The sequence below is a fragment of the Lethenteron reissneri genome, chromosome 68, assembly GCF_015708825.2.
Source record: "Lethenteron reissneri isolate LAM-NWPU_2019-01 chromosome 68, ASM1570882v1, whole genome shotgun sequence".
Taxonomy (NCBI): Eukaryota; Metazoa; Chordata; class Hyperoartia; order Petromyzontiformes; family Petromyzontidae; genus Lethenteron; species Lethenteron reissneri.
In genome coordinates, this window is record NC_083846.1 from 3,964,225 (window position 1) to 3,980,695 (window position 16,471).

General features: G+C 54.9%; 1 protein-coding gene across 1 annotated transcript in view; it reads right to left on the minus strand.

Moving 5' to 3' along the window:
• The window catches only part of LOC133360388 (protein arginine N-methyltransferase 3-like), a 59,794-nt gene that overhangs the window by 31,206 nt on the left and 12,117 nt on the right, over nucleotides 1-16,471 (minus strand). Inside the window, exons 6-11 of the mRNA XM_061579090.1 lie at nucleotides 15,969-16,131; nucleotides 15,075-15,231; nucleotides 14,359-14,424; nucleotides 12,957-13,078; nucleotides 4,736-4,835; nucleotides 134-212 (exon numbers count right to left, since the gene is read on the minus strand). Of these exons, the coding sequence (XP_061435074.1) occupies nucleotides 134-212; nucleotides 4,736-4,835; nucleotides 12,957-13,078; nucleotides 14,359-14,424; nucleotides 15,075-15,231; nucleotides 15,969-16,131 (687 nt within the window). The remainder of the gene's footprint in view (nucleotides 1-133; nucleotides 213-4,735; nucleotides 4,836-12,956; nucleotides 13,079-14,358; nucleotides 14,425-15,074; nucleotides 15,232-15,968; nucleotides 16,132-16,471) is intronic.

Here is a 16,471-nt window from a genome sequence, read left to right on the forward strand (position 1 = left end):
GGTACACACACGAGTACACACACTGAGATACACACATACATACACTGAGATAAACACACACATTGACACACACACAAAGTACACACACACAGGTGCACACACACACACACACAGGTCCCCCCCGGGGTCTCACCTGCTCCTCGAGGCGACAGCCAGCGGTCTCGTGCCACCAACACCGAGTCCAGCATCGACTCGAAGAGCAGGAAGTAGCCCTGACACACACAAGAGACAAAGATCCCCCGTATAGCATCAACACACTGTAGGGGCAAGTGCTGTTAGCCAGCACCTATGAAGGCCGGCACGGCACACGAGGGGGTGGGTGGGTGGGTGGGTGGCCAGCATCACAGTGGCGATATTTACTACCCACCGCACCGGGTACTCATTTGAGGCTGAGTCGACCTAGGGGAGGCCCAGGACTGGTTCAGATAATCGTCACAGAGACCCACACTCACGCAGAGATCCACAGACTCACACAGAGACCCACAGACTCACACAGAAACCCACAGACTCACGCAGAGACCCACAGACTCACACAGAGACCCACAGACTCACGCAGAGACCCACAGACTCACACAGAGACCCATTGACTCACACAGAGACTCACAGACTCACACAGAGACCTACAGACTCACACAGAAACCCACAGACCCACACAGAGACCCACAGACTCACACAGAGACCCATAGACTCACACAGAAACCCAGACTCACACAGAAACCCAGACTCACACAGAGACCCACAGACTCACACAGAGACCCACAGACTCACACAGAGACCCACAGACTCACACAGAGACCCACAGACTCACACAGAGACCCACAGACTCACACAGAGACCCACCGACTCGCACAGACACCCACATACTCACACAGACACCCACAGACACAGAGACCCACAGACTCACACAGAGAGCCACAGACTCACACAGAGACCCACAGACTCACACAGAGACCCACAGACTCACACAGACACCCACAGACTCACACAGAGACCCACAGACTCACAAAGAAACCCACAGACTCACACAGAGACCCACAGACTCACACAGAAACCCACAGACTCACACAGAGACCCATAGACTCACACAGAGACTCACAGACTCACACAGAGACCCACACAGAGACTCACAGACTCACACAGAAACCCACAGACTCACACAGAGACCCACAGACTCACACAGAGACGCACACAGAGACTCACAGACTTACACAGAGACCCACAGACTCACACAGAGACCCACACAGAGACCCACAGACTCACGCAGAGACCCACAGACGTACAACGAGACCCACACAGAGACTCACAGACTCACACAGAGACCCACAGACTCACACAGAGACCCACACAGAGACCCACAGACACACACAGAGACCCACAGACTCACACAGAGACCCACAGACTCACACAGAGACCCACAGACTCACTCAGAGACCCACATACTCACACAGAGACCCACAGACTCACACAGAGACTCACACAGAGACCCACACAGAGACCCACAGACTCACGCAGAGACCCACAGACTCACACAGAGACCCACAGACTCACACAGAGACCCACAGACTCACACAGAAACCCACAGACTCACGCAGAGACCCACAGACTCACACAGAGACCCACAGACTCACACAGAGACCCACAGACTCACACAGAGACCCACAGACTTACACAGAGACCCACAGACTCACACAGAGACCCACAGACTCACAGAGACCCATAGACTCACACAGAGACCCACAGACTCACACAGAGACCCACCGACTCACACAGAGACCCACAGACTCACACAGAGACCCACAGACTCACACAGAGACCCATAGACTCACGCAGAGACCCATAGACTCACACAGACCCCCACAGACCCACAAAGAGACCCACAGACTCACACAGAGACCCACAGACTCACACAGACACCCACAGACTCACACAGAGACCCACAGACTCACATAGAGACTCACAGACTCACACAAAGACCCATAGACTCACACAGAGACCCACACAAAGACCCACAGACTCACACAGAGGCCCACAGACTCACACAGAGACCCACAGACTCACACAGAGACCCACAGATGTGCGAGGGGCTGCTGCGTGCAGGCTGCGTTATCATATTTTTAAAAAAGAGCTTAACGGCTCATCGAATTCCTCCGAATCAACGTGACAACGGCCTGGCCCACAGGACCAGAGTTCCGCAAGATTTGGAGGATGCCCTGAGCAGTACCCCCCCCCCCCCGCCCCCCCCAGGGGGACCAGTGGGGGGGGGGGGGGGGGTGGAGAACGCGCCGATTCTAACGACGACGACGAACGGGACGGCTGGAACATTTCTGCCCCCTCGGCACTCGTCCCGGTAAAGTCCTGGCGAGGAGGGGGGGGGTGGCGGGGTGGGGGGGGGGGGACGTTCATTCTCGACAATCGCACTGCCCCGTAACACACAAGAGAGCAATCCCGGCCAATTACTTCCCATTTGATGGGGTCTATCTGTAAAAATTTTGACTTTTTTGAGTGCACGTGCAAATCTGCTGGAAAAGCCTGTGGAAGTTTCATGGTGTTCGTACAATATTTGGCGACACTAAAATTAGCGATTTCCCAGCTCGAGGGAATTCGGTGCGAGAGAAACGATGCCCTGTGACACACAAGAGAGCGGGGGTGGGGGGGCGTTCATTCTCGACAATCGCACTCCCCCCCCCGCCCCCCCCCATCCTTGGCGGGACAGGCGGGCACGGTGAGGAGAGGCTCGCGGCTGCCCCAATTTGGTTTGGTGCCAAGGGGGGGGTGGCGGTCGGTCCGGCGCAAGATGCCCTCGCAAGTTCTCCGTCTGTCCGTGGCGGTGGTGGTGGCGGCGGAGGGAGAATGTTGACGAAAAGCTCGCGCAGCCGCATAGCAGTTTGGTGGGCTACGCGTGTTCGCGTGCGTGCGGGGTACGTGAACACGTGTGTGTGTGTCTACACGTGTGTGTCTACACGTGTGTGTGTGTGTTTGTATAGGGGGGAGCGGTGGTGTAGCTGTTAGCGCTACGCTGCGCTATGAACCCGGCGATCCGGATTCGATTCCCGCTCACGGCCAACACCGGTGACGATTATCTGAACCAGTCCTGGGCCTCCCCTAGGTCGACTCAGCCTCAAATGAGTACCTGGTGTGTAGTAAACATCGCCCCTAGGGAGACAAAGGCGGTCGGGCGTGGTGCTGGCCACCCACCCCCTCGTGTACCGTGCCGGCCTTCATAGGTGCTCGCTAACAGCACTTGCCCCAAAAGTCCGTTCAGGCTATACGGGGGATGTTTGTCTTTTTTGTGTGTATGGGTGTACATTTGTGTGTGCGAGTGTGTGTACGTGTGTGTGTACATGTGTGTACGTGTGAGTATGTACGTGTGAGTGTGTACGTGTGTGTGTACATGTGTGTACGTGTGAATGTGTGTACGTGTGTGTGTGTGTATACGTGAGTGTGTATACGGGTGTACGTGTGTGTGTGTGTACGTGTGTGTGTGTGTACGTGTGTGTGGGTGTATGTGTGTGTGTGTACATGTGAGTGTGTACGTGTGTGTGTATACGTGAGTGTGTATACGGGTGTACGTGTGTGTGTACGTGTGTGTGGGTGTATGTGTGTGTACATGTGAGTGTGTACGTGTGTGTGTATACGTGAGTGTGTATACGGGTGTACGTGTGTGGGTGTACGTGTGTGTATGGGTGTATGTGTGTACGTGTGAGTGTGTACATGTGAGTGTGTGTATACGTGTGTGTGTATACGGGTATAAGTGTGTGTGTGTGTGGGTGTACGTGTGTGTGTGGGTGTACGTGTGTATGTACGTGTGTGTGTATACATGAGTGTGTACGTGTGTGTACGTGTGTATGTACGTGTGTGTGTGTATACATGAGTGTGTACGTGTGTGTGTGTGTGTGTACGTGTGTGTGTGTACGTGTGTGTGGGTGTACGTGTGTGTATGGGTGTATGTGTGTACGTGTGAGTGTGTACATGTGAGTGTGTGTATACGTGTGTGTGTATACGGGTATAAGTGTGTGTGTGTGTGGGTGTACGTGTGTGTGTGGGTGTACGTGTGTATGTACGTGTGTGTGTATACATGAGTGTGTACGTGTGTGTACGTGTGTATGTACGTGTGTGTGTGTATACATGAGTGTGTACGTGTGTGTGTGTGTACGTGTGTGTGTGTACGTGTGTGTGGGTGTACGTGTGTGTATGGGTGTATGTGTGTACGTGTGAGTGTGTACATGTGAGTGTGTGTATACGTGTGTGTGTATACGGGTATAAGTGTGTGTGTGTGTGGGTGTACGTGTGTGTGTGGGTGTACGTGTGTATGTACGTGTGTGTGTATACATGAGTGTGTACGTGTGTGTACGTGTGTATGTACGTGTGTGTGTGTATACATGAGTGTGTACGTGTGTGTGTGTGTGTACGTGTGTGTGTGTGTGTACGTGTGTGTGTGTACGTGTGTGTGGGTGTACGTGTGTGTATGGGTGTATGTGTGTACGTGTGAGTGTGTACATGTGAGTGTGTGTATACGTGTGTGTGTATACGGGTATAAGTGTGTGTGTGTATGTACGTGTGTGTGTGTGTAAGTGTGTGTGTGTCTGTATGTACGTGTGTGTGTGTGTGTACGTGTGTGTACGTGTGTGTGTGGGTGTACGTGTGTGTACGTGTGTGTGTGTGTATGTACGTGTGTGTGGGTGTAAGTGTGTGTGTGTGTAAGTGTGTGTGTGTGTGCAGGTCCGTCCTCCCTCACCATCCACTCAGACACGATGAGGTCCACCTCCTTCACGGGGAGAGAGACGTCCTCCACTCGCCCGTGCAGAACCGTCACGATGTCCTGCAGCCCGTTCTGTCTGTGCTCACACACAGTACACACAGCACACAGTATACACACACAGTACACACACAGTATACACACAGCACAGTATATACACACACAGTATACACACAGCACACACACAGTACACACACACAGTACACACACAGTACACACACAGTACACACACACAATAAACACACGCACACAGTACACATGTACACAGTACACACAGCACACAGTATACACACACAGTATACACACACAGTACACACACACAATACACACACACAGTACACACAGCACACAGTATACACACACAGTACACACACAGTACACACACAGTACACACGCACACAGTACACACAGCACACAGTACACACAGCACACAGTACACACACACAGTACACACACAGCACACAGTGTACACACACAGTACACACAGCACAGTATATACACACACAATACACACACAGTACACACACAGTATATACACACACTACACACACAGTACACACACACAGTACACACACACAATAAACACACAGTACACACACAGTACACACACAGTACACACACACAATACACACACACAGTACACACACAATACACACAGTATACACACAGTACACACACACAATACACACACAATACACACACAGTACACACGTACACAGTACACACACACAGTATACACACAGCACACAGTACACACAGTATACACACAGCACAGTATACGCACACACAGTATACACACAGTACAGTATACACAGTACACACACACACAAAATAAACACACAGTACACACACAGTACACACACAATACACACACAGTACACGTACAGTACACACACAATGCACACACAGTACACACACAGTACACACAGCACAGTATACACACAGTACACACACACACAATAAACACACAGTACACACGCACACAGTATGCACGTACACAGTACACGCAGCACACACGCAAACAGTACATGCACGCAGTACACACACAGTACACACACAGTACACACAGTGCACACACACACAGTACACACACACAGCACACACACACAGTATACACACACAGTACACACAGTACACACACACACACAGTACACACACAGTACACACACAGTACACACACAGTATACACACAGTACACACACACACACAACACACACAGTACACACACACACAGTACACACACACAGCACACACACACAGCACACACACAGTATACACACACACACAGTGCACACACACACAGTACACACACACAGAGTACACACGGTCCACACACAGTACACACACACACACAGTACACACAGTGCACACACACAGTACACACACAGCACACACACACAGTACACACACAGTATACACACAGTACACACACACAGCACACACACACAGTACACACAGTATACACACAGTATACACACAGTACACACACAGTACACACAATACACACACACACACAGTACACACACAGTACACGCACAGCGCACACCTTTGCACATTAAACCACCCAATGTGTCAGCGTAGTGGTTCACGCACTGCGCTATGAACCTGGGGAGCCCCACTGTGGATTCCCGCTCACGGCCATCATCAGTGTCGGGGTTGCGTCCGAACCCACCCTGGGCCTCCCCTAGGTCGACTCGGCCTCAAACGAGTGCCTGGTGTGGTGTGTGTAATAACATCGGTCAAACAATCAATCAACTTTCGATTTAAAGCTTTCATGACTGCATGGATTCATATTCTTGGTTCTTTCAGTAAAGTCACGTAGAAGGGGAATATTAAAATAATAAAAATTAAACATAATACAATAAATGTTTATTTAGAAATAAAACATAACAAAATAAATGAAAAAAATCTCATGTTTTATTTCTATTATTTTATTATTTCCCTTCTACGTGACTTTACCGAAAGAACCAAGAAGATGAATCGATCAAGTCTTTACTTCCAAAGCACTATTTCGTGCAAAGGATGCAGTCGGTCCCTCATGGCGTTGACCACCCACCACCCCCTCGTGTGCCGTTCTGGCCTTCATAGGTGCTCGCTAACAGCACTTGCCCCTACAATCTGTCAAGGCTACACGGGGGATCTTTGTCTTTGTACGCCTGGGTACGCGTGTGCACGTGCGTACGTATGTGCCCATGTACACACGCGTGTGTGTGCGTATGTATGTGTGTGCGTGTGTGCGTGTGTGCGTCTGCCCGTGTACACGTGCGCGTGTGTATGTGTGTGCGTGTGCATGCATATGTGTGTGCGTGTGCATGCGTTTGCGTGTGTGTGCGTGTGAGTGCGCGTGTGCATGCGTTTGCGTGTGTGTGCGTGCGTGTGCATGCGTTTGCGTGTGTGTGCGTGCGCGTGTGTGTGCATTTGTGTGTGTGCGCGTGTGGAAAGGCAGGCTCGCGGACGATTGGAGCCACATGCGTCCGTGCGTCTACACGTGCACGTGTCTGCGCGTCCGTCCGTGCGTGCGTCCGTCTGTGTATGTGTCCGCACGTGCGTCCGTGCGTGTGTCCGTGTGTCCGCGCGTGTGTCCGTGCGTCTGTGTGTCCGTGTGTCCGTGCGTGCGCGAGACTCCCGGCGCTGCGAGCGAGCGGCGTTAACGCGTGTCGTCGTCGTCGTCGCCGCCGCCGATACGAGACACGGATCTCGGTGTCTCGGTGACAAATGGCCTGGCCCACCCCCCCACCCTCCTCGCCACCCCCCCCCACCTCATCCACCCACCTTCACACCCCCCCCCCATCCACCCCATAACCCCCGGGCTCGGCTTTCAAACGAGACACACGAGAAAGAAAAAAACACCTCTTGTAATAGGACAAAGAAATAAATAACGGGGTCAGAGAGCGCGAGGAAAAATTTAAAATAAAACGAGTCCTCGCTCTCTCTCTCTCTAACTCTCTCTAACTCTCTCTAACTCTCTCTCTCCTCTTAACTCTCTCGCGCGCTCACTCTCTCTCTCACTCTCTCTCTAACTCTCACTCTCTCTCTATCACCGCCTCTGTAACGCTCGCTCCCTCGCTCTCTCTAATTCTCTCTCTCGCACTCTCTCCAACTCTCTCGCTCGCTCTTACGCAAGCTCTGTCGTTCTCGCACGCTCTCTCTCCCGCCGTGCTCTATCCCACGCTCCCCCCGCACGCGCTCTCACGCTCTCCTTGTGCTCTCTCTCTCTCCCCCACTCTCCCTCCCTCTCTCACGCTCTCCCTCCCTTTCACACGCTCACACTCTCCCTCCCTCGCACACACTCTCTCCCTCCCTCCCTCTCTCCCTCCCTCCCTCTAACTCTCCCTCTCACTCTCTCTCTCTCTCTCCCTCCCTCTCTCCCTTCCTCTCACTCTCCCTCCCTTTCACACTCTCACAAACTCTCACACTCTCACACTCTCTCACACTCCCTCCCTTTCACAAACTCTCACAAACTCTCACAAACTCTCACACTCTCTCTCCCTCCCTCTCTCTCCCTCACCCCTCCCTCCCCTCCCTCTCTCCCACACTCTCTCACACTCCCCCCCCCCCCACTCTCGAACGCGGCACGGGGAACGCTATCGACCTCACGATCTGTCTCTTATCAGGAGCCCGCAGCCTCTCCTCCCTCTACAAATTTCTGCTCCAAATTTGATGAGCAGTTAGCGAGCGCCTATTTAGGCTGCCACAGCCACTTGATGGATGGATGTGTGGGTGGGGGTGGGTGGGGGTGTGTGCGCGTGTGTGTGTGTGGGGAGCGGTGGTGCAGCGGTTAGCACGCTTCACCATCCACAGACCTGGCGACACGAGTTCGATTCCCGCTCACGGACAACACGAGTAACAATGATCCTAATCGGTCCTGGGCCTCCCCTAGGTCGACTCGGCCTCAAATGAGTACCTGGTGCAGTGTAAACATCGCCACTGGGGAGACAAAGGCGGTCGGGCGTGACGCTGACCACCCACCCCCTCGTGTGCCACCGTGCCGGCCTTCATAGGTGCTCGCTAACAGCACTTGCCCCAACAGTCTGTTAAGCCGATATGGGGGCTCTTTGTCTTTGTTTGGTGGATGTGTGGGTGAGTGGTTGGGTGGGTGAGTGGATGTGTGGGTGAGTGGTTGGGTGGGTGGGTGAGTGGGTGGGTGAGTGGGTGGGTGGGTGGGTTGGGTGGTTGGATGAGTGGTTGGGTGGGTGAGTGGTTGGGTGGGTGAGTGGGTGAGTGGGTGGGTGAGTGGGTGAGTGGTTGGGTGGGTGGGTGAGTGGTTGGGTGGGTGAGTGGTTGGGTGGGTGAGTGGTTGGGTGGGTGAGTGGTTAGGTGGGTGGGTGAGTGGTTGGGTAGGTGAGTGGGTGAGTGGTTGGGTGGGTGAGTGGTTGGGTGGGTGGGTGAGTGGGTGAGTGGTTGGGTGGGTGAGTGGTTGGATGTGTGGGTGAGTGGTTGGATGGGTGGGTGGTTGGGTGGGTGAGTGGGTGAGTGGTTGGATGTGTGGGTGAGTGGGTGGGTGAGTGGGTGAGTGGTTGGATGGGTGGGTGAGTGGGTGAGTGGTTGGGTGGGTGAGTGGTTGGATGAGTGGGTGAGTGGATGTGTGGGTGAGTGGTTGGATGTGTGGATGAGTGGTTGGATGTGTGGGTGGGTGAGTGGGTGAGTGGTTGGTTGGGTGGGTGAGTGGATGTGTGGGTGAGTGGTTAGGTGGGTAGGTGAATGGTTGGGTGAGTGGGTGGGGGAGTGGGTGGGTGGGTGAGTGGTTGGGTGGGTGAGTGGTTGGGTGGGTGGGTGGTTGGGTGGGTGAGTGGTTGGGTGGGTGGGTGAGTGGTTGGGTGGGTGAGTGGTTGGGTGGGTGAGTGGTTGGGTGGGTGGTTGGATGTGTGGGTGAGTGGTTGGGTGAGTGGTTGGGTGGGTGAGTGGGTGAGTGAGTGGATGTGTGGGTGAGTGGTTGGGTGAGTGGATGAGTGAGTGGATGTGTGGGTGAGTGGTTGGGTGGTTGCGAGGCCACTGTGTTTGCAGCCCAGCTGCCTTTGTCTCTAATTTGACGGGTGTGTGTGTGTGTGGGGGGGGCATAGCAGTTGTCGGGTCTTCAGGCCGAGTTGACCTAGAGGTGGGGGGGGGGGGAACGCGCCCGGACGCGATGTAGATTAGGTACTGGGCGTGCGTACGTCGTTGAGAGCGGTGGCGCAGCGGTTAGCGCACTGTGCGGCAACCGCTCATTATTAGAACCGGTTGTGGGCGTCCCCTAGGTTGACTCGGCCTTAAATGAGTATTGCAGCCGGTGCAGTGTGTTATCATCAGCACTGGGGTTGTGGTACTGGCCGTTCCAGCCTTCGTAGGTGCCGCTCGCTAACAGCACTTGCCCCAACAGGCTGCTGGAGGCTACACGGGGCGACCACCTTTGTCTGTGTGTGTCTGTGTGTGAAACGAATGGTTATTGGAAGTGAGCCGATGGGTGTTTTTGGAGGGGCGCGTTAATCACCGGGAAGAGAACCACGGATCTCACGCGACATGCAGCGTCACCACCCAAACAAGCCAAAGGCAAAGATCCCCCGCGTAGCCTCGGCAGCCTCTTGGGGCAAGTGCCGTTAGCGCGGGTGGCTACGAAGCGGGCGAGTAGGCCAGCACCACGACCTTCATCTCCCCAGTGGCGGCGGGTACTCATTTGAGGCCGAGTCTACCTAGGGGGGAGACCCAGGAGCACTTCTGATGTGACTCGTCACTGAATGTTAACCGTGGAGAGAGAAAGAAACATTTTCTTGGTTCTTTCGGTAAAGTCACGTAGAAGAGAAGTAATACAATAATATTATATTATTTTATTATGTTTTATTTTTATTATTGTATTACTTCCCTTCTACGTGACTTTACCGAAAGAACCAAGAAGATGAATCCCTGCAGTCACGAAAGCTTTAAATCGAAATAAAATACAATTCTCACAATTGTATTTTATTATGTTTGAGAATTGTATTTTATTATGTTTTATTTTTGTATTTTATTATGGTTTATTATTTTATTATTTCCCTTCTACGTGACTTTACTGAAAGAACCAAGAAGATGAATCCCTGCAGTCACGAAAGCTTTAAATCGAAAAAGAAACGTTTTTTTGTGTTACCAGGGTCGACGGGTCTGCAAGCGCAGCGCGCTAACCGCTCCCCCACCACTCCCCCACGCGTAGAGACGCGTGAGCGAGCGAGCGCACAGACGGACGCGCGCGCTCAGCCTAACGATCCGATGTTATCAAGCCCCACCTCCTCGTTAACAGTTAACGAGGTAATTTCTGCACTTAATTAAAATGCAGCTCGCAGGAGGCCGTACTGTACGCCATGCGCCGAGGGTCCTGCTATTACCGCTGACGACGACGATGACGATGACGACGACGATGATGATGACGACGATGATGACGACGATGATGACAACGACGATGATGACGACGATGACGACGATGATGACGATGACGACGATGACGACGATGATGATGACAACGACGATGATGACGACGATGATGACGACGACGATGACGACGATGATGACGACGATGACGTAAATCGTAACTCTGCCGACGATGGTGACGACGATGATGACGACGATGATGATGACGATGATGACGATGACGACGATGATGATGACGATGATGATGACAACGACGATGATGACGACGATGATGACAACGACGACGATGACGACGACGACGATGATGACGATGACGACGATGATGATGACAACGACGACGACGATAACGATGATGACGATGATGACGACGATGATGATAACGATGACTACAATAATGACGATGACGACAACGACGACGATGTAAATCGTGACTCTGCTGACGATGGTGACGATTGCGATGATAACGCCACAAAGATGCTCATGGCGACGCTTCCCACGGCGATTGTGATGATGACGATGGCGATGACGACGATTGTGATGTCACTGCCGACGGTGTGAATTCCACCTCCTCCACCTCCACCTCCTCCACCTCCACCACCTCCTCCACCTCCTCCACGCTGACGAGGATGGGGAACGAGATGCTGATGACGATCGTGACGATGATGACGACGACGACGATGATGATGCTCGTGATGATGATCGTGACCAAGGTCGCGATCTTGATGCCCGTGAAGATACGAATGATTATGACGGCGGCGACGATGATCGTGACGATGTGTGTTGAACTTCTTTCGCACCGTACGTCGCCAACCGCGCTAATCGTGATGATGATGATGATGATCACAATGATGACAGCGATCGCGATCGTCGTCACGATCGTGATCACGATCGCCGTGAGGATGACAATGATGATTACGACGACGATGATCGTGATGGTGATCGTGATGACAGTGATGATGACAATTATCACGGCGATCACCGCGATCGTGACGACGATCGTGATCATGATCACCGTGAAGATGACAATGATTATTACGACGACGACGATCGTGATTTGATGATAATTACAACGATCACCACGATCGTGGCGACGATCGCGATCACAACGACGACCACAACGATGACAATGCCAGCACCACCGATGACGACGACGCACTAGGAGCTCGACTACGATCGCGATCGCAACGGCGGCGGCGGGAACGCCGCGGACGGACGGAGAGACAAACCCACGGACGGAGGGAGGGGAGGGGAGGGAGGGGAGGGAGGGGAGGGAGGGGAGGGAGGGGAGGGAGGAGAGGGGAGGGGATGGGAGGGGAGGGGAGGGGAGGGAGGGGAGGGAGGAGAGGGGAGGGGAGGGGAGGGGAGGGAGGGGAGGGAGGGAGGGAGGGGAGGGGAGGGAGGTCAGGCAGGTGCCTTCGCCGCTATGGTGCTGGTAGCGCAGCAGCGGGGGATCTGGTGATGGGTATTTTGGGGGGTGATTTGTGTTTCTTGTTGGTGTCTATGAACACAGTAACACACAATGGGACTAATGTTACACGGGAAACTCGCGTTAAATCTTTGATTAAAAGAAAAATACAAAAAAAAGGAGGGAGGGAGGGAGAGAGGGAGGGGAGGAGGGAGGGAGGGAGGGAGGGGAGGGAGGGTGGGAGGGGGAGGGAGGGAGGAAGGGAGGGAGGGAGGGGAGGGAGGGTGGGAGGGGGAGGGAGGGAGGAAGGGAGGGAGGGGAGGGAGGGGAAGGAGGGGGGGGAGGGTCGGAGGGGAGGGAGGGAGGTGACGGAAGGAGGGTGGGAGGGGATGGGAGGGAGCGCCTCCGGTGACCTCTGACCTCACGATGTCCATGGCCTGGTAGGCGATCTCCGACTGCTCCACAGCGAAGACGCGCCGCGCTCCGCTCCGCGCCGCAAACAGCGACAAGATCCCCGTCCCGCAGCCCACGTCCAGCACCACCTGGGGGGGGGGGGGGGGACGAGGTGGGGGGGAGGAGGAGGAGGTGGAGGAGGTCACGGTGAGACCAGGCGACGGGGGTTGAGGGTTACATGGTCGCGTGGCGTTTGGAGCATTTGGCTGCCGCGCTAAATCTCCGCAAGGCGACGACGACGACGACGACGATGATGATGATGACGATGATGATGACGACGATGATGACGATGATGACGATGATGATGATGACGATGACGATGACGATGATGACGATGACGATGACGATGATGATGATGACGATGATGATGACGATGACGATGATGACGATGATGATGACGATGATGATGATGATGATGACGATGATGATGATGACGATGATGATGACGATGATGATGACGATGACGATGATGACGATGACGACGATGATGACGATGATGACGATGATGATGATGATGACGATGATGATGATGATGATGAGCCAGTTCGTCGTTAAAGCCATCATTCGTGATGGCCAGGGTCACTTCTGAAATAAGTAATATTTTTAAAAAACTTTTTTTTAAACACGCTTTTATGAAACGTACTAGTAATGGCAGAACTCCACGACTCCAGGAAGTGGCCCCGAAGCTTGCCACAACGTAAGGGACCGTGGCCAACTACAGCCAACGTTAAGTTGGAGGAGGTGGAGAAGGAGGTGGAGGAGGTGGAGGAGGTGGAGGAGGAGGTGGAGGAGGTGGAGGAGGAGGAGGTGGAGCAGGAGTAGGTGGAGGAGGAAGAGGTGGAGGTGGTGGAGGAGGTGGAGGAGGAGGAGGAGGAGGAGGAGGAGGTGGAGGAGGAGGAGGAGGAGGAGGAGGAGAAAGAGGTGGGGGAGGAGGCAGAGGTGGAGGAGGTGGAGGAGGAGGAGGCAGAGGTGGAGGAGGTGGAGGAGGAGTAGGTGGAGGAGGAGTAGGTGGAGGAGGAGGAAGAGGTGGAGGTGGTGGAGGAGGTGGAGGAAGAGGTGGAGGAAGAGGTGGAGGAGGAGAAGGAGGAGGAGGAAGAGGTGAAGGAAGAGGAGGAGGAGGTGGTGGAGGAGGTGGTGGAGGAGGAGGAGGAGGTGGTGGAGCAGGAGGTGGAGGAGGTGGAGGAGGAGTAGGTGGAGCAGGAGTAGGTGGTGGAGGAGGAGGAGGAGGAGGTGGAGTTCGCAGAGAGAGACAGCGACACGCACAGTGCCGGGGTGAGCAGGACGAGGAGAGACACGGTGACGAGGGGTGACGACTCGCAGACCGGGGGGGGCGGGGGGGGGGGGGGTCCGGCGGGCCGTGACCTCTGACCTTGTCTCTGAAGAGGTGAGGGTTGCCGTAGATGAAGTCCCGGTAGGCCCCCGTCCTCACCGTGTCCTGGTGGCGACACGGCAGGGAGGTCGGCGGTGAAACATTCCACGTGCCAAAGCCGAGGACAGGACTAACGCCACAGTCTATAGGTCTTTGTGTAAGTCTGTGGGTCTCTGTGTGAGTCTATAGGTCTCTGTGTGAGTCTATAGGTCTCTGTGTGAGTCTATGGGTCTCTGTGTGAGTGTGTGTGTGTGAGTCTATGGGTCTCTGTGTGAGGATATGGGTCTCTGTGTGAATCTATGAGTCTCTGTGTGAGTCTGTGGGTGTCTGTGTGAGTCTGTGGGTATCTGTGTGAGTCTGTGGGTCTCTGTGCGAGTCTATGGGTCTCTGTGTGGGTCTATAAGTCTCTGTGTGAGTCTGTGGGTCTCTGTGTGAGTCTGTGGGTCTCTGTGTGAGTATATGGGTCTCTGTGTGGGTCTATGAGTCTCTGTGCGAGTCTATGAGTCTCTGTGCGAGTCTGTGGGTCTCTGTGTGAGTCTATGGGTCTCTGTGCGAGTCTACGGGTCTCTGTGTGAGTCTATGGCACGGAGAGTCACAACTTTAAAACAACAACAACACAGACACACAAATCACACGATTTACAAACACACCCTGTGTGAAACCTGCCCCTCCCCCCCGCCCCCCCCCCGCCCCCCCCCCCCCCCCCCGCCCCTCACCTTGAGCATCTCCTCGTGGATGGAGAAGTGGGCGTAGGAGCCGAAGTACGCCTCGTCCTCCTGCTGACGCTCCTCCTCCTCGCCGCCACCGCCGCCGCCGCGCGAGGTGGAGCGCGATGGAGCCGCTGTGCCGTTGACGATCGCTCCCATCACCTCCCTACGCACAGGGGGGGCGCGGGGGGGGGCGGGGGGGGGAGGGGGGGGCGGGCGGGGGGGCAGAAGCAGGTCAAGGTCGGACGGGCAGACAGAGACGGTCAGACGAACGGACGATCGCTCCCATCACCTCCCTACGCACAGGGGGCGGGGGTGGGCGGGAAGAGGCAGGTCAAGGTCGGACGGACAGACACAGACGGTCAAACGGACAGACGGACGTTCAGACAGATGGACAGAAAGACGGTCAGACCAAAGGACGATCGCTCCCATCACCTCCCTACACACAGGGGGGGGGCGGGGGGCGGAGGCAGGTCAAGGACGGACGGACAGACACAGACGGACGGACGGACAGACACAGACGGTCAGACGGACAGACGGACGTTCAGACAGATGGACAGAAGGACGGTCAGACGAATGGACGATCGCTCCCATCACCTCCCTACGGGCAGAGGTCAAAAACGGGTTTTGATTCCTTACCCGTACCCGGCCGTACCCGTACCCTACCCATACCCGGCCGGGTAGGGTACGGGTATCGGGTACCCGGTTACGACCTCTGGCAGGGGGGTGGGGGAGGGGGTGGGCGGGGAGAGGCAGGTCAAGGTCAGACGGGCAGACAGATAGACAGACAGACAGACGGACGGACGGACGGAAAGACAGACTAATGGACAGACAGACGGACGGACAGACAGTCCGACTGGCAGTCAGACGGACGGACAGACGGACAAAGATTCCGTCGCGTACCGCATCTTGTGCATGTCCTCCATCGCGCGGGCGAGCTCCTGCTCAGCCCTCTCCGCCCGCCTCTCCGCCAACCGAGCGCGGAGACCCTCGTCGCGGAGTCCCACCTGGCGGATTCCCTCCTCCGCCTCATCCTCCTCCTCCTCCTCCAAGGCCCCGTCCACGTCTAAGCCGGGGAAACAAGGAAGAGAAAGCACGCAGCGCACGCATCGCACACGGAGCACACACGGAGCACACGCATCACACACGCATCACACACGCATCACACACGCATCACACATGGAGCACACGCACAGCACACGCATCACACACGCATCACACACGCATCACACTCATCACACACGCATCACACACGCATCACACACGCATCACACTCATCACACACGCATCACACACGCATCACACACGCATCACACACGCATCACACACGCATCACACACGCAGCACACACGCAGCACCGGGAGTTGGGACTGCCCATCGTCGAGCCAACGCGAGCCCTCCCGCAC